Below are 19057 nucleotides of genomic sequence, written 5' to 3'. Positions count from 1 at the left end.
TTTGAATATAGATGCAACTGCTACAATTATGTCCAACAGAATGAAGGGGTTTGATTTTAAAAAAGACTTAAGAGTCTTAAGAGAAGAGTTTAATGAATAGGGGAGAGTCAGAAGAAGTTGTTCAGAAGAAAAAGTGGTAATAAACTTTGCATTACAAAGTGGAAAGATAATAAATCTGTTTTAATGATATCCACAGGTTTTGAAAGCCAGAAACTGAGGTGCAAAGATAGATTAAAACAGAAAAAAACCGTTCAGGCATAGCATGCCCAGCTATTATTAAATCATACAACGAAAACATGGGTGGTGTAGATGTTTCCGACCAAATGATGGAATACTATCGATCTTTCTTTCGAACCCGGATATGGATTTTTAAAGTCATCCTACATTTGTTCGAATTAGCAATAGTAAACAGCTGGATGAAGTATTAAAGGGATTGTTATAGTCAAAACCTTCGAAGCAAAGATATTATGGATCTTTTGGAATTTAGACTTAATCTTGAGGAATATCTGATTGCCGGTACTAAGAAGCGTGTATTGGAGGAAACAGAATGTCAAGAAAATATAGAGGAAGAGACTAGCGTTGAAGGAAATGAAATAAAAAAGAGAAGAATGCCTTCCAGTTTGCCCTGTGCAGAGAAACGCTTTGATGGTTTTGAACACCGGTCAAAGAATGAAGAAATGAAGAACCCAGTTAAATGCAGGTTAGAAGGGTCCAGAATGCGTTGCCTAAAATGTAATGTTTTTCTTTGTTTAACCAAAGATAAAAACTGTTTTATTTCATTCCATACAAAGTAATAAATTTTGTTTCACAACTGTGCTTTTCTAATGTTGGCTCTCTAGGCACACAATTGTGTACTCCCTAAATCCCTCCCTTAACCCTTTCGAATATTTTTTAAAAGAATGTTCCGTACCTTTTGACCCAATTTTATCGGCTTAAAATAAAGATAAACCCCAAACTCATTTTTTTTTATCTCGGTACTGTAAGGGCTAAAGAAATTCCTGAATTAGTAGATATCCACTATACTTAAGCATATTATATATTATTGTATACAAAATAACTAAAACATGACTTTTATTTTAGGTCCAACTGCTGAATTATATACGGAATAATCAAACGGCGTCAACAAACATCTTCTGGCTAAACGGGTATTTCTAAATTAATGTATATCCACCATCCATAAGCGGGCACTTTACCATATACAAAATAAATAAAACTGATTTTCCATAAGGGCTACAATGACCTACAGTTACTGACATATCGATGGTCCAGTTCCATAAAGCACCAAGTCCAAAATGCATGTTTTTTATTTATAGGCTCTTAAACATAACGCGCACATTTAATTGTTCCATAAAAAGTTTTCTGTGGGTATATTTTAAATTGTAGGTGATGAGATTTATTGAAGACACTCGGAGCAATAGGAGTCAGATACAATAAATAATATATATTTTTTAAATTATGGTATTATAAGCAATTTTGATGACTTGTTGATTCACGTCTATGATTTAATTTCAGTTATTATAATGTAAATAATAATATAAGATTGGTTTTGTTTTAAAAAAAAATTATTAGAAAAGAGATTTAACATAACTTTTTTATTACAAAACAGGTTTACCAGTAACCATTGTTATTTACAATATCTAATTTATTCAAAATCACTATCTCCTGGGTCATTATTACAAACTTTTGAAGTAGCTGGCAAATTTTTGTAAAAGCTCCAGTACTGACTTGGTATAGCATTAGAATCACATAGGCTTATAAGGTCGTTTTTTTTGGCCTGTGGTATTTTTATTGGATTGGAGTAAAGCTTCTTTAGATTAATATTCTTATTACTAGAATTACATTTACCCCTAGTCTTATAACGAACATCAATTTCCTTGTAGTCATCTTCTGTGTACGAGGTTTTATAAAAAATGCGAAAAGGGTTACTTTTCATAACATTTATCGCACAAATTTCCTGCCACTGGACTTTCTCGCCAATAACGTTTTGATTAAAATTTTTACCAATTTCTGATTGCAAATGTTTTACATCCAAGAAGTCAGTGTAGTTCATTTCAATGCATTTATAAGCATTGCCCTTTTATGGTAATTAATTGGTCGGGGGTATAAATGGCCCCACTTCGAAGACAACGTTTTTTTTTTCTCTCTCAATTAAGGCATGCATTGCATCACCTTCATTTTGGGTATGGCCGACCACTAGAAATTTGTATGTGATTTCCTCAATACTTTGAATTGAATTTACACAGTGTAACAGGAGACTAACAGCAAATTTATTTTTGTCCTGACCGGCACAATTGTCAGAGTAAAGTGTAATATTTGTACCCTTTGCATGATGTTTTAAGAAAATATAAAGGCAGCTTCCAATTTCATTGGCGCCACGTTTACCAAGGCCTTCATGCCACGTAAAACAGAAACCTTGATTACCAACTACATCATAAATGGTGAAATTGTATGTAGCAAGTCGTCTTTTATAGAAAAAGGCACTAATATATCCACAGGGAACAGACAAAACAGCCTGTAGATTAAAACAGGCTACCTGTTTAGTGTGATCTAACTTTGCTTTATTTATATCGTTTTCTTTCTCTTGCCGACATAGCTTTTTTCTTCTCTATGTGCTTATCGTAATTTGCTTCAGTTCCTTTTCCATCTCAGTACAATTGTTTAGTGATTCACAAGTCATACACTGGTCTTTTTTGTGGATGTAAAAGGCAATATTAAATTCTGTGTTGAAGATGGTTTCGTACATGTTTTGCTTTGCAAACGGTTTATTAAGTTCTTCGCAGTTTGCCTATAAAGTCTGTACATTGACGCAATATTAAGGCTTCCATCTATGTAGCTCTTATTTGTTTGGGCTCTGCAGTAATGCGATGGCATTGTTGGAAAAGATTTTATATGATTTCGGATTTCACCTTTTATTTCGTCGGTTTACCACCCTTTTTATGCTTTCCGCGCATGTCTGGCATCAGAATACCGCTCCCATTTTTTTTGTTGCTATGAAAATAAGCTTATTGCTGATATCCAAAGTGCTCAGATAAAATGACTTGCATACCCTGGTTCTTTTCCCTTCGATCTCAAAATGTTATGCATAAATTTTGGACCGGTTGCTATTAGGGGTGTGAATTCTATACTTAGGAGTTATTGGGTCCATACATTGTAAAAAATAATCTCTCTGGCGATGAATATCTCCAATTTTTCAAAACCTTTTATGGATGGCCTTACGTTGCTCTTGACTTATCCGATATCTGCATTTCAATCTGCATTTATCCGCGCAAGGTAATCCGACTTTTCGACTTTTAACTAGTTTATTCTTTACATTAACATATTCTAACCCCTCGTTTCTTCTTTTTTTGGCGATGGATCTTTTCCATGTTTCTGGGTGTCTTAAAACTTTCCTAGTTCGTTTCTTCGCAGAATCTTTATTATCTCTATCTACTCTCTATCTACTTCACTTTCACCTCTTACTTCCTCGCCGTTTTCAGATGAATACTCACTGGACCCAGAAGTTTCGTTTTCAGAATCATAATTGGAACCTTGATCTGAATCGTTAGAGATAAAATGATCATCGTCAATATCAGGTGTCACCTCTTGTTCTTGTGTGTTGGAAAAATTTTTGTTGGTTCCCTATAAAAGGTAATAATATAGTGTTTCGTAAGAAACTTACTGTTTTTGTGTAATAAGTCAAACACAAAAACACACATTTAAAATCGTTTACAAACCTGTTCAAAAGAATCTTCAATTCAACAAAATTTTGCAATGCATTTTTTTCAATCATAATAATATTATTATTAGCACTAAGTTCTATATTATCCATTTTCTGAATATCCAAGTTTAATAATGTATGTAGTGGCTCCTACAAATAAATAATAATTTATTATAACCACAAAATTTTAACTAAAGCAATATTAGTTACTACCTCTATTAGAACATTTTGCTCCAAAGAACAATTTTGGAGAACCTCACTTAGAGAGTTAGACTGCAACTCTAAAATAATAAGAAATAATGTAAATAACATTTTAATTCTATCTCATTGTACACATAAAAGAATATACCTGTAAATCATTGTCATCCAATATTGTTTTCACATATTCATGCCCAACAGGCCCAGGATTCATTTGACTTACTTCTTCAATAATAATATTATTTAGATGGTTATTGCTCGAAAAATCCAGATTCGTGGGTGATAATATTATTTTGAATATCAAAGGCATCGTTATCGGTATTTATATTTGTTAACATGTTTGGTTCACTCGCTTTTGGTGCTAACTAAAATTAAAAAAAAAAAAACATATTTGACTTCCATCACATTAATTTTATTTTCCAGTAGAAAGCTAAGATAAAGTAAAAAGCTAAATAAAGCTGTGGAGTTGTTTGTCCCTTAAAAAATAACACCTAAAGCACCAACTTAATAAACAAATACTTACCTCATTGTTTTGAGTAGCTAAACGTAAAACATATTGTGCACGCGTTTCCCTGAGACCCTTTTTTGTATTCTCATCCATCCTTTGAGTTATCAATCACTTTATATAAAGAAAAATCACAAAAAATGCGATTAAAAATACTATTATTAAAAATTTTTGTTAATGTGACAGACTTGACTGAAAAATTATGAGTACCTCAAGAAGAAAACGCAAACAAGCCAATTTCATAGAGAACCAACACCTTTGTGTCATAAGGCAACATTTAAAATTGTTGCCATATTGAATTGCAAAAATACCAAATTGGTTGTAAGTAAAAAAAGAAACATGTCGATTAGAATAGGCAAAAAATTAACATATTGAGTTGTTGCCGTATGAAATTAAGAAAACCACTTAATGAGAACTTATTTCCGTAATAATCCGAAAATGCCAAAATTCGGACTTGTTGCTGTATGGAACTGGGTCATCGATATGACCTTTACTTATACATCAAATATTAATATTTTTTTATATACACAATAATTAAAGAGCTTCAACATTCATCTTCTAAGCTTTCTAAACAGGACTGCCTGTATTAACAGATATCCACTGTATATAAGCAGACACTTTAATATATACAGAATAGTTAAAACTGATTTTACATAAGGACAACAAGGACATATGGCTGGTGATCCCAACTTGTGTGGCTTTTCCATCTTTAATTATCACTAAAGGGCTGCCACTGTCCCCCTAAATTTAAAAAAAAATCACAATATTTAATAATAAATGCACTAAAAAAATACGTAGAGAATAATGTCAAAAAGTGGAGATCAAGACGGTGATATTTTATTTAGTATATAAAGTTTTGGTTTATTTATGTAGTTTGGGTCAAGTTTTAGATAGCACAAAAAAAAGGAAAAGTTTTTTCCTTTACCCTTGGTAGAAAAGTTTTTGGGATTTTTTATTAAGAAATTTATATGCTATACACATTTCTGGGATGTATGATTAACAATGTTTTTCAGAAGCATTGCTTACCTTACAGGCCTTGCCTTCAACCATAGTGGAAGTGCCACATATCTGATATTTGGACTCCATTGGACTTAAATGGCATTTCTCTGGAGCACTTATATGTAAAGTGGCTTTCCTTAACCTCAGAGGCTTACGTGAGAAATCTGAAAGTTGCACATTTACTTCCCTTTTTTTTAATCTAATTTTAATGTTACCATTAGTCACTCCGAATCCGGTGAGGTATAGATTATCTTGCCTTATAAGGTTGTTATGGTACATTGGGATAATATTAACAAATTTTGCTAGAAAATTATATATTTTTTAAGTTACTGATTATTGGAGAATAAAGTATCAAAAACCCTACACATTTTAGTATTTTTTTCCAGTTTTAGGAGCCCGATATCATGTATTCCGTCAGAATTGTAATAATTTTCGTGCATTTTTACCTCTTCGACCGAGAGTGATGGGCTTTTGGTTAAATTGTAGTAGATATTTCCCAATGATACTTTAATAAATTCCCTAAAATGAACAATACCGAAGCTCTTAGGTTTTCTAAAATCATGTTGAAGAGTGTAATTTCTTTAAAGCATAGTTTTCCATTTCTTATAAATTAAAATAAAACCGAAATATCTAACTACACATAATATGTAAAAGAGTTTCAAATATCAAATCATCAAGTTGGGCTAGTTGAACAAAAGGTTTAATTTTTGACTGCTCTTAATTGGTTCCTCCTAGTTGTCATTTTAAATGACTTTCTTGGAATATGCAGGTTAACTTTCTAATTTTGCAGGAGTTCACTTAATTTCCGGAAATTTGGAATTTAATTATTTGCGGGCATTTACGAGTTGTCTTTCATGAAATTCGGAGGTTAATTTCTAGACACTCCGCGGTGCATTTGCCGGAACTCTAAGCTTAATTTCTATGTATGTATAAGCGTTTTCCAAGAATTTCAAGTTGATTTTCTAGTGCTTTAGGTTGGGTTTTGAATGATTTAGAGAATAATTTCCATGAATACAGAAACTAGTTTACCGGCATAGAATGTAAAAACTTTTTTAAGCTAACTCTCATAAAACTTATTTTCACGCATTTACAAAAGATTTGCAAAAATTTAACTTGACTTTTTGGGACTTTTATTTCCTGAAATTCGAAATTTAATTCTGAAGTATTGAATTTTTAGCATTTTTTAAGTTCACTGGCAGAAAATTTGGAGGTGAATCATTCAATATAATTTTGAGGACAATTTTCACGTTTTTAGAAGTGATTTCCAAAATTTTCAATTAAACCCTCTAGAATTTTAGGTTGGCTTTGAATTCCCATTTTCAGAGATTTAAAAAATACATTTCAGGCATAAAGTTTGAAACTTTTTGATTTGACTTTCCCAAAACCTAGAAGTTACTTTTCAAGCATTCCACATTTTTACGTTTTTAGAGTTAATAATTTTAAAGAATTTCAGGTTAATTTTTTTGGATCTTAGAGTTACATTTTTAAAGCTTTAGAGTTTTTTAGAGAAATCTAATAGTTAATTGGCAGCCATGAAGTTTGCAAGCTTTTTTGAATTGACTCTATAAAATTTAGGGACTAATTTCGCAGTATCGAATTTGGATGCTAATTTCAATGTATTAAAAAGAGGATTACAAGAGTGTAATTTACTTCCTTTTAAGAGACTTTTAGAATCTTATTTCGAGAAACTTGAGAATTAAATTGCAGGCATGGAGTTTGGAAGTTTTATAAGTTAACCATCATAAAACTTGGACATTACTTTCCAGACCTTTTTCATTAAACTCGCAGGAATATTAAGGCTAAACTATACGTATTCGAAAATCACTGCTAAATACACCAAAGCTGTCAAAATTCAACACTAAAGTACCAGAAGGATGTGTTTGAGCATGAAATGTTTGAAAATCACTGCTAAACATTTCATGTTATCATTCTGGTCCTTTAGATTTGAATTTTGATAGCTTTGATGTGCTTTGATGAGCTTGCTTGTGTAATGTCAATAAATATGAAACATAGTTTGCAGGCATGGAATTTGAAATCTTTTTCGAGCTGACTTTCCTGAGGCTTGAATGTTAACTTTTAAGTATTTGACGTTGACGTTAACTTGAGTCTAATATTCATATATGTAGAAGCGATTTCCTAGAAATACCGTAAAACGGGGTTACTTTGCACCATTTTTTTTAGTTTTATTTTATTAGTTAGGATGTAACGTCACTCGAAAGAAGATAATTATAATAACTCTGATTATAGCTATTTGTTACGTATATTGCCTAATCAAAAGAACAACCTAGTTTTATTAGTGGTGATGAGACTCCAAAAAAGTCATACTTTGCACCACTCAATATTTTATTAATATTTGGCTATAAGATATTTGTTAATAAATGAGGCAAAATTTTTAAGTTATTTTTGGGTATTTAAAAGTAGATTTTAAGGTATTTTTCTGGGATTTTGGAGTTAACGTGAGCCCTGCAGTTTTATTTTCAGAAATTTTGAGGTTATCTTCAGCGTATTAGAAAGTAAAATTTCAAAAATTTGCCATTGATATTCTGAAAATTTTTGAGGAAAATATAACTTAAAAAAAAATTAAAAATAATAATACTCAAATTTATGGTTTGAATATTTTTTCTGGCCCTAAGTTTCCTATAACTTACTGCTAATCATATTATAAGAATTCCTGTATTTTTCAAAGAGTTAAAATAACTCTTTTCCAGAGAGTAAAAACTTGTCCCATCTTCTAGGCAGTTTATTCCAAATTTGTAAGTTTTATAACCTTTTTCCCTTTTTTTCAGCATAGGTAATTGTTTATTTTTTTCAGATAGTTAAAAATCTTTAATTTTTTCTAAGAAATCAAAGTAATATTTTTAAGATTTTACTGCCTGAAAAAAAAAATAAAAACTGACTTTAAGTGCCTAGGAAGAAAAAAATAATTTTTAAATAGTTATTTCACAATACTTTCCAAGTAGCTAAAATCATGGTTTTTTAGATGGAGCAATTGAAAAAACCTAATTTTCCCAAAAAAAGTCAACAACAGGCTTCAACTGTCTAAAAAACTGAATTAAAGTTTCGCACATTTTAAATCGGGTTTCCAGGAAATTCAAATTCTGTAACACATATTAAAATCTTCCCAGTTTATATATAAACATACTGCTGGTCCTTCGAACCGGTTTCATTATCGGTATATCGAACGTTCCGATTCGGCCCTGGCCCCAAAATCACTTACCAACTATAATTTAATAGGAACAGCCCAGTTGAAAATTACCCGAAACTTACGAAGGAAACTGTTTACCGTGTTGTTCCAAACAGTGTGCTGCAGTCAGGATCCATCTCGGATGTATTAAACTACCACCGCAAAATATTAACAATGTGCCATTTACTTGTGCCAACAGCGCGGCTTGATAAGGGAACTCTCCGGGTCTTGCCTCTATCGGTTTGTTGAATCCCTGAAATTAAGAAACTTCCCTGCGGTATTAAAATTTAATGTTAATTAACGCACCTTGAATGGAAACCCACCCAAAGGTTTACCTTGTACAATGCCTTTCGATTTTATGACGAAAGTTTCCACCCGTATGGAGACAATTGCTCTCCTAGGAATTATAATTAAGGCCTTAATATACTTACATACCCACGTAATATTTCATGAGCTTTTTACTTTATGCATGTGACACTTTGGCAACCTAAATCTGATTTAATTATTGAATTCTTTATAAATGTTCGATGGGTTTTTTGATATTACCAGCGTTGTACTAACGGTGATTTTAGTTAGGCAGCAGATGTCATTTAACTTTGACATTTTATCAATATGAAGATCTTATAGACAGTTTATTGCTGGCCTTAGATGCAACATGTATGAGCTTAGATTTACAATGCATATACGGAGAGCTATTTAGAAAAAGAAGTAAAGCTAATAATTGGAAAATTTATAAAATGAATTATATTAGACCTAACGCACATAATTTAAAAATTTGTAAAATTACGGGATTCAAAGGAAACTTCAACCCGTAGCAAAATAGCAGCTTTTCAAAATCTTATTTTTCGCATTTTTATTTTTTTTACTATACCTGTTCAGGTGTACTTTGTTTGTAGATGTGTTATTATTTGTAATATTTAAATTGAAATTTGGCACAGGACCTTTACTTAAACATGTTGGAAAATGCAGTAGAACCACCGATTCCTGAGATTATTGATGACAATCTTCATGAATTTGGGTTGGAAACAGTTCTTCAACAAGATGTGACATCGCCTCACTTTAGCAAAAATATTAAAGGGTTGGTCGTGAGAACCGACCGAGTGGCCAGTCAGGTCACCCGATCTTACACCTCTGGACTTTTTTTAACGGGACTACTTGAAACAAAAAGTCTACGTCACCTAGCCAGAATCTATCTTCCATCTAGGTCAAAGCATAATTGATGCATGTCGCAATATTGATGCTGCCACTTTCCAAAATGTCCATGTGAAGAGTTCTCCAATAGATTATTTTACTGTCATGAAATAATAGTGCATATTTTAACATCTTTGTATTGAAATTGTTACAGTTCATAATTTTTCAAAATGCCAACCCGCCGCCATATCTTATCATCGCAATATCTTACAAAATAATTCGACTACACTAAAAACAATGAACCTACCTCTGTTTTTTCTCTACCATCCAAAGTACCAGAACTATGAAAATAGGCCAAAAGTTAAGGTTAACTTTAAAGCAGCAGATCTTTCTTGCAATATCATTTGCATACTAATAACAATATAAACTAATCTCAGACAAGCCCAAATAAATAATTATTGCCACGTGCGGCATATATTTTTTATTGTTGCCGGTTGTATCTCCATACATGTGATGCAATGACGAATGACCAATGTCACCCCGGCCGATCAATCTCACCCCACTTCACGGTAGCTAAAAGAGGTAGTAGGAAGACAAGCCTACGCGATACAAGAAGCGATAATGGACACTGGCAAACATAGCTAAGAATATGATTTTAAAATCCACTCAATTTGTAATGTCACATGATTTTCAAACGACGAACACAAACAACTCGTAACCAAATACTCTTACAGATGCATGGTTCTCTAGTAGCATCATTAATAAAAAAGCGATATTGATCATTTCCACCAAGTTGGGACTAAAGATAGTATAATAATAATAATAATAATATCCTTTATTTGCCAACAAAATCGTATACAGGACGACAAAGCAACGTCATACAAAGGAGGATCTAGCTCCCATAGGGTACATTAATTTTTCTTATCTAGAATTCATAGAGCAAATATACTTATATAAACAAAATAACAAAATTTAAAATAAATATTCTAAATATCTAACACAAGTTAAAATTATTATCCAAAAGTAAAATTATAAAAACATTTAATCTGCAACCAGTGGTAAACAGCTTTTTTAAATTGGACTGTAGATTCAATGCTTCTAATATCAGCAGGTAGCATTCTATAAGCCTTGATGGCCATATAATGAGAACCTCTTTCATAGTAAGCTGAATTATGCAATGGAATGCGGAGATCGCTTCTATGTCGTGTAATCATAGTCACATCCTCAGCGTACATTGCCCTATTCTCAACAAACAAATGATTGTGTCTCTTCACAAATAACACCAAGGAAGAAAAGTATAAGGAGGGAAGGGTGAATATTTTTAGTTTGCAGAAGTAAGGTCTACAGGAAGTTCTGTAGGTCATGCCTAATAAACAACGAATGATACGCTTTTGCATTCTAAATATATCTAGAGCTCCTCTTGCAGATCCCCATAAACAGATACCATATTGCAAGATCGACTGTACCTGTCCGAAATAAAATAAGCGAAGAAATACCTCAGACACTACATCCCTTAATCTTCTAATCAATCCGCACAAGCTAGCTAATCTGGAATAAAGGTTTTTAATATGTTTCTCCCAATTTAAATTGGGGTCAATGTGTATTCCTAAGAATTTAATACTATTGGCTTCAGGGATTGACTGCCCACCAGACCACACAAGTAGAGATTCTGAGACAATATTGGCCTTCGAAAAATTAAGCAACCCCGTTTTACCAGAGTTCAAAGACAACTTACTGTCCAGACACCAGGTCCTCATGCGCTCCACTGCGGATAAGCAGCCCCGTGAAAGATCTGCCACTGTCTTCCTGGCAACTATAACTGATGTGTCGTCGGCAAATTGACAAATCATATCAGAAGGGAAGAGCTCAGGCAAGCCATTGACATATAATAGGAAGAGCACAGGTCCCAAGATTGAGCCCTGAGGCACACCTCTTCCTATAATTTGGGGGCGGGAAAACGTTGGTGAGCCAGAATGTGTCACACAAACTATTTGTTCTCTTTGCTCTAGATATGAACTGAGTAATTTAGATGCTGCACCCCTGATGCCACACCGTTCCAGGATGTCCAGCAGTAAAGAATGGTCAACCGTGTCAAACGCCTTAGACAAATCGAAATACAGTCCAGCTACACTGGCCTTTCTCTCAAGATTCTCCATAATATATTGTATTGCACTATCGATCTTTTGGGAACGAATCCGTATTGTTGTTTATTTATTATTTGATGGTGAGTTAAATAATTCATAACTATTTGATAGATAACCCTTTCAAATACCTTCGATATGGATGGTAATACGGATACTGGCCGATAGTTGGCAATATTCGTTTTTTCTCCCTTCTTAAAAACAGGCATTACTTTTGCCCGCTTAAGAGCAGAAGGAAAAATTTGGGTAGAAAGACTCTCATTGATCACATTGGAAATGGGTCCGGCTAAGTGAATCCCAACAAACTTTAATACGAATACCGGAATTTCATCCAAGCCAAAGGAAAATTTATTTGGAAGGTTCATCAATATCTTAAAGATATCCTGAGAATTAACAGGATTGAGAAATATGGTTGGATAATCATTATGCAAGTCATGTATATTGGAGTTACAGCTTTGTTGATGGTCAAGAGTAAAATGTTTAGCAAATAATTCGGTGATTAAAGCTGGGTTTTCAATGGACTGACCATCTTCCCTTAAAACAATATTGTTGTTAGTTTTATTTTTGCCTGACTCAGATTTTATGATTGACCATGCTGATTTTATCTTGTTTTTTGAATTTTGGATTTTGTTATCATTTATAGACTTTTTATAAGAGGAGACGTAACGTCGATATTGTTTCCTTTCATGTTTGTATGTAACGTAGTGTTCCCTAGAATTAGTATATTTGTACCAAACATAGAGATCTTTTATGTAGTTTGAATATCTTTTTATCTCTGGTGTAATCCAGGTTGGCTTCTTATTTTTCAACCTAGTCGTACATATTGGAAAAGCCAAATCAAAATAATAGAAGAGAATACGAAAGAAAGTATTATATTTTCCTTCAACTCCTTCAGTAGAATAGACCTCCTCCCATGCCTCCGACATCAGCATATTGTAAAATCGATTCATGTTGTGTGTTGAGAATTTTCGTCGCTTCACAACCATACCACATTGGGGAACCTCCATCTGTCTCTTAAATACAAAAATTTGAGAATAATGATCAGACAGATTAGAAACAAGGACTTCAGAAGATATGACAACACTTGAGTTCATATTTGTAAAGATGTTATCCAACTGAGAGGCACAGTGAGCAGTGATTCTAGTGTTGGAGTTAATGTAAGGTATTAGACCAAAAGTCTGCATTAGTCCAAGCAAGGCCATCACGCCATGGTCATCAGGATTACTAAAGTTAAAGTTAAAGTCTCCTGAAATAATAAAAGAAATTTTGTTATTATAGTTAGCAAGACAGAAATTTGAACAAATTGAACAAAAAGCAGAATGAAACCGAGAAACCTTTCAAGTGCCGAATAAAGAAGTTGAATATCAAATAATCATGAGTAACAAATTTGACGGTCTGAGACTCGAGGAGAATAACATAGAAAAATAGAAATATTGGAAACAAGGCAGCAAATAACAATAATCTTAATAGAAGCAGCGAAACTATTGAAAGAAGCAAGACAGGGAATGCGAGGAAGCTCAAAAAGTTAAACAAACTGATAATGCTAACGAATCCTGCAAATGAGAACAGAAAGAATTTCAAAGGATAAGAACAAAGGCAAGACGATTTCTTAAAGCTAAAAAGAAGAACCACCTGACCTGGAGCATCAATTACAGAAATAAGACAGAAATAGATTGCTGAATCGAGTGCGTTAATGCTAAGGGAAGTAAAACAAGTAAGGAAAGGGTTGGAGATAAAACCCAACTAACATTTCACATATTTATAAAGGTTGTAAGAATACTCTTACAGCTAAAATTAAAAATCTTAAACCTGTAATATTTACTCTATAGAACATTCTTACACCTATTACAAGAAGTCTATAAGTGCAAAAGGGGCACCAAGTTATAGAGCCTAATATACTTATAATTGCTCTTATAGATGTTCTCTAATGGTAGCATAAAATGTAACAAGACGGTTTTATAAACATTTATATCACCTTTATAAGGTTATTATTATACAGTAGTTATAAATTAGATTTTTAAGAGTTTGGAATAAAATAGCTATAACACTATAAGCAAGGTTCAACGACAAATATAAATTTGTGTTATAGATGTTGTTGTGTGAAATTATTCTACTTTTTAAAAAACAGGAAAAATGCTAAATGCCCCTTTAAATGCTGCAAACATCCTAACTTATAAAATAAATCATTCTGGTAGTTTGGATGCAAGTAACAAAATTATCTTGACTTGTTACGATGAAATGGTATAACTGAAGAAATGGATGCAGTATAATATTCTATAAGAAATAATGTATTATTACTTCTTTAGCGATAATAAGGATAGCTATATCTAGATTTTGTTGCGGACCCCACATGTCTGTCAAAGTATATATGCTTTTGAACTAATTTTTTTACGCGCCTCAACAAACTGTTTGTTTTATGATTAATATAGGTATGTTAAAAATAAATATTTTTCTTTTGTGTTTTAAAAAAAGTAAAAAAATGTAATATTCTTTGTAATCATTTTATTATTTATCAAAAAATTGTTAAACTTACGCATCCTAACTTGTAAAAGCAATTTTTTAATAATTTAGTTATTATATTTTCAATATGGTCGTTCTTATTCCTAGTTTTAAAATGGCTACTTACTCTTTCCTTCATAACAGCTCTCTTAAAGCAAATTTGCTGTTTAAAAGAAATTTTACAACAGATGAAAGCTTTTTTCTCTCCGGGGTGCATATTAAACGAACCGTTATAAGAATTTCAGTAAAACATAAATAATGTCTTTATTTTACACTGAGAAAAATGTAGTGTCTATTATACAGAGAGATCAAAAAGATGTGTGATTTATATTGTCGTCTACAAAATACTGGGATATTTTAATTTTCAGTTTTATTTCCCTTTTTTAAATTTAATATATCCAAGGAAGTGCCTTATTTGTTTATACTATTTGGATTTGATGTTATTTTATTTATCGTTATGTAAAGACAGTTAATTTTATAAAATCGTATGTATATGTACTGTATAGGTTTATAGCACTATGTATACCCACCTGAGAATACATCTCTATATATATATAAAATTGCTTGTTCTGACTGCCCAAACTACAAGAGCTAGAAACCTGAAATTTAGGCAGTAGGTTCCGTTTATAATGTAAAGATCCACTAAAAAAGGATATTTTAAAATTTGATCGGGAAGGGGAGAAAATTAATTATTTAAAAAAATATATTTGAAGTTTTGCACGGGTTGCCTACTCTAGCCAAGTATTGTGAGCGAAGCCGCGGGTCACAGGCTAGTTATTTATAAGGCTTTAATACTTGATATTATAAAAAAAAACGATTGAAAGACGAACTGTTGAAAACAAAGGTAAATAGGCAAATATTTAGCGGTAGTTTAAGATCTTTTTCTGTTGAAGGCTTCTGTGAACATAGTAGGTATGGGAACTTTTCTATTAAAAAAAAACGTCTTTTTGAAAAAGTATTTAAGGAATCCATATTTTTAAGGGGAAAATAAATTATATGTTTTATAGATATATACAAAGCGTAAGAAAGCTTCAAGCCTTTAAGTTACAAGCCAGTAAGTGGTGCCTTTTGGAAGGTATGTTTCAGTTACATAATCTCAAATGCGACTAACTGAACAAAAAATAAAAAAAAAACAAAAACGAATGTTTGCAATTTCGTCACTCAAAAACTATACGGCATCGGTAAACGCAATTGTCTAGCGTCCTTTGGCGGCATACCTAATTTCTGTGAATTTGTAACTGCTGTTCTTATGAATTTTATGCCAATTCACTGAGTTATAAGAGAGATACCGACACAGGTGCATACGCACAATTTCGGGAAAATAATCGGTTTTATTTAGGGTTTTATTTTATTCTTCAGTTATTACTGTTATTAGCATCGTGATAGGTGATCAAAACTTAATGTAAGTATACCTATATTATTTTTTATTTTATTATGAGCTTATTAAAATAATCAATTTATTTTGTGTTTATTAACCACTTATTTAATCTTCTATGAAGAGAAAAAACGTTTGATTAAAAAAAGTACAAAAAAAAGATAAAAAAAATAAGATCGGATAAACTTTTTTTCTGTGTATATTTTTCTATAAAAAAATTTCCTTGTTATGATTTCTTATAGATACCCATACCCAGAGTACTGTAAGTTAGGAGCAATTTGTTTTTTTAAGTGCTTTCTATAAGATATTTTTCTCGCCAAGCAAATATTTATAAATAGATTTGGCAGCATATAATATTATAAAGTCTTCTATCAGACCCCTTATGCAGAAATAAAGCACTATAAAAGCTACTTATAAATCAAAATTGCTGTCTACAGAGGCCATTATAAGGCATTATTATAAAAAACTGTATACAGCCTTCAAATAATACCTTTATAGAGTAATAAAGCTCCTTAGACAGTAATTATACAATTTTAAAAGTGCTAACAGTAATAACTAACCTAAATTTATTAATATTTAACGGCGTGTTTCTAAAGTAAACAAGTAAATAGTTTATTAACTTTTTGAATTGTTTAGAAAAAATGTTTAAAATTGTGGAGACCATCGAGAAGGGTAAAAAACAGTTAACAATTGTTCCTTCAAACTGGGAAAATAAGGGCGTACTGTACTGGCCCAAAAGTAAGACAGAAAAACTAATAGAAGATGCTAACTCATACCCAGAAGATAACTGGCTGGTTTTAAAATGCAAGATGAAAAGAAATTATTTAATAAACAAACTAATTGCCGAAGAGGAGCTATAGTAAGGATGCTTGAAACAGATGAAACGGAACAGGAGGAAGAAGCAACAATAGATACTCTCAAGCTTAAACCTGCTAAACCTATTGAAACGACGAAATAAAAAAAGACGTAGATAAAATCCTGAACAACCAAGAAATTATACTCCAAAAAATTGCCAAAATTGAGGTAACGTTTGACGATTTTTTTAAATCCTTTGGGGAAAACTCACGGGTTACATCTTCAGAAGAAGGGATAAACGTTGTAATTCGAGCTGATGAGCCTTTTGAGCCAGTTAACACACTTGAAGATCTTCGTAAATTGGAAGAAAAATTATCTGATCTGAATTATTTTTGATGAATATATGGCAAAAATGAGCTTTGTCTGTGGTCGAAACCCACATAGACGAAATAAGGCAATAGACAATTGCTATATTTTAATTGACAGGTTTTTTACAAGATCCTTTATAACAAAGTGTTCATAGGCAGGCGGCTCTAGACAAAATAACATGGAAAAGATCCCATTTAAAATTTACAAAAACATTATTAACCTGTTTTTCCAAACAATATATTTATCAGATGACACATTTAATATGAATGAATGTAATTTTTTTTTTTTAAATATAATTAAAAACTCGACAAGAAGCAATGAGGCTGATGGCAAAACAATATGTCGGCAATTTAGAAGCAAAAATCCACCAAAAAAAAATGGACTATAAAGTAAAAGAAAGGAAAAACTCTGAAGGACAAACGCCGACCGAAGAACAACAGACATTGCTCGAAGAACAACAACTGACGCCTACTGATGAGCAACACTGCGTCGTAGTGGAAAATGTAGGAAACGAAGAAAATGTTGGAAACAGTGATTAGTTATCTGAGTTGTTAATAAAAAGTGTCTTGAAAAAAGTATTTTATTGCTACGTAATATTTATGACAAAGTATGAATTAATGGAATAAAAATTACTTCATTTTTCTTATTGCTAGATACTGCAACCATTTTACATTTTATATTACTTATACAGCAAACATGTGGGTTAAATTCTGTACAGGTAGATTTATATATGTTTAAAAAAGAAGACCTGATTGGTATTTCAAAAAAGTTTTCAGTTTTTTTTAACGCATAACCATATATACATATTTCACTACTTTGCACTCTGTTTGCGTATCGCATTTGCACTATTTCATTTTTAGTTGTTAAGAACCATTGATTAGGTGTTTGATATTTTATAGTAAAGGTAGGTAAAACTACTTTTAAAAAATTTTCTTCTGAATTTTGATTTTTTAAATTTGGAAAGGAATATTTTTTTCTGTAATTGACCATGTTTCGACTTGAGTAATTTCACTTAATCTTTTAGCAGCTTGAGCAAGTGGAACATTTCCATTTCTTAATAAGTTTTTTATTTGATATAATCTATTTTCAAATGGGTATGCATTAAAAGTTGAAAACTTTCCGAATTTTGAAACTTCATCAACTATGTGTAAGGTTATGAACGTTGCTAGTAATGTAATCAACACCATAAAAGTCTCGATAATATTCGACATAATTATTGAAAAGTGCATCAGCTATTTTTAGATTTTTGGAACTTTGCACACAGTACACACACACCATTAATTTCCCTGTGGCACTTAAATCAAAATGGCGAAAACCATTAAAATCTTATTACTTTCTTGCAACTTTAAAAAACCTGCTTTTTAAAACAGTATTTTGTGTTTTAAATACTCTTTACGAAACGCTTTTAAGTCTTGTAACTTTTTTATGGAATACTTGCCCTGTAAAGGTTTTTTAAATAACCTTTTAAACTTATACATGTAATCTAAAGTAATACTTATAAAACAGCACCTACTTTCTTTATTAAGCTTGTATAAATGTTTTTAGGAGCTTCTACAAGTAAACTATAAGATACAATTGCTTACAGAGGCGTTTTTCCTTATAGTGGAGGCAGTATAAATATTCTTACAGCAAGTAACATTATAGCTATAAATCAGCTTTATAAAAAAGTCGTAAGAATATTCTAAGAGCAATCGTTAAAGGCTGTTTTTCCCTCGGAGATAAATTTGCCTTATCAAAAATTTTTATAACGCAAAAATGGCAATTCGAAACCTCTAAAAAACCTTTATAAATAAAAACTAGCTTTTAAGCTGTTAGTAATAAGAGAACTTTGTTAGTTGGGAAGAAACAAGCCAGCTAATATTGATTGAGGCAGAAAAGGACCAAGTGCCTCTGTATGTTACGCCACTGGCAATTTTTCTTAGAAATTGGCTTTATCAGTAATTGACAGTTCACTACAATAACCTGCATGCGAAATTTAATTAAAATTGAGCTCTTAGTTTTAAAGTTACGATAAATAAACAAATAATTATTCTTAACTTTAACACTCTGTATCTTTCTTATTAAGCATTTTTGACAAAAATTTTATAATGAAAGTCTATTTTTTGTTTAAATTCTCTGTCACGTATTAAAATTAATGACGTTTAAACTGGACCACCCTGTATAT

General features: G+C 31.8%; 1 protein-coding gene and 1 long non-coding RNA gene across 2 annotated transcripts in view; one reads left to right on the top strand and one right to left on the bottom strand.

Annotated features, from left to right (window-relative positions):
• On the top strand, positions 1-1444 carry LOC126739591 (uncharacterized). Its single transcript, XR_007661664.1, has 3 exons — positions 1-136; positions 197-700; positions 1081-1444. It is a non-coding gene; the product is annotated as an uncharacterized LOC126739591 (long non-coding RNA).
• Positions 1445-4868: 3424 nt separating this feature from the next.
• The window catches only part of LOC126736990 (chymotrypsin-like elastase family member 1), a 41320-nt gene continuing 27131 nt past the window's right edge, over positions 4869-19057 (bottom strand). Inside the window, exons 3-7 of the mRNA XM_050441685.1 lie at positions 8667-8836; positions 5764-5918; positions 5615-5701; positions 5427-5563; positions 4869-5141 (exon numbers count right to left, since the gene is read on the bottom strand). Of these exons, the coding sequence (XP_050297642.1) occupies positions 4968-5141; positions 5427-5563; positions 5615-5701; positions 5764-5918; positions 8667-8836 (723 nt within the window). The 3' untranslated portion in view covers positions 4869-4967. The remainder of the gene's footprint in view (positions 5142-5426; positions 5564-5614; positions 5702-5763; positions 5919-8666; positions 8837-19057) is intronic.

This window comes from Anthonomus grandis, chromosome 1 (assembly GCF_022605725.1).
Source record: "Anthonomus grandis grandis chromosome 1, icAntGran1.3, whole genome shotgun sequence".
Classification (NCBI taxonomy): Eukaryota; Metazoa; Arthropoda; class Insecta; order Coleoptera; family Curculionidae; genus Anthonomus; species Anthonomus grandis.
Note: the sequence above shows the minus strand (reverse complement) of the source record. Positions and strands in the feature narration are given on the sequence as shown.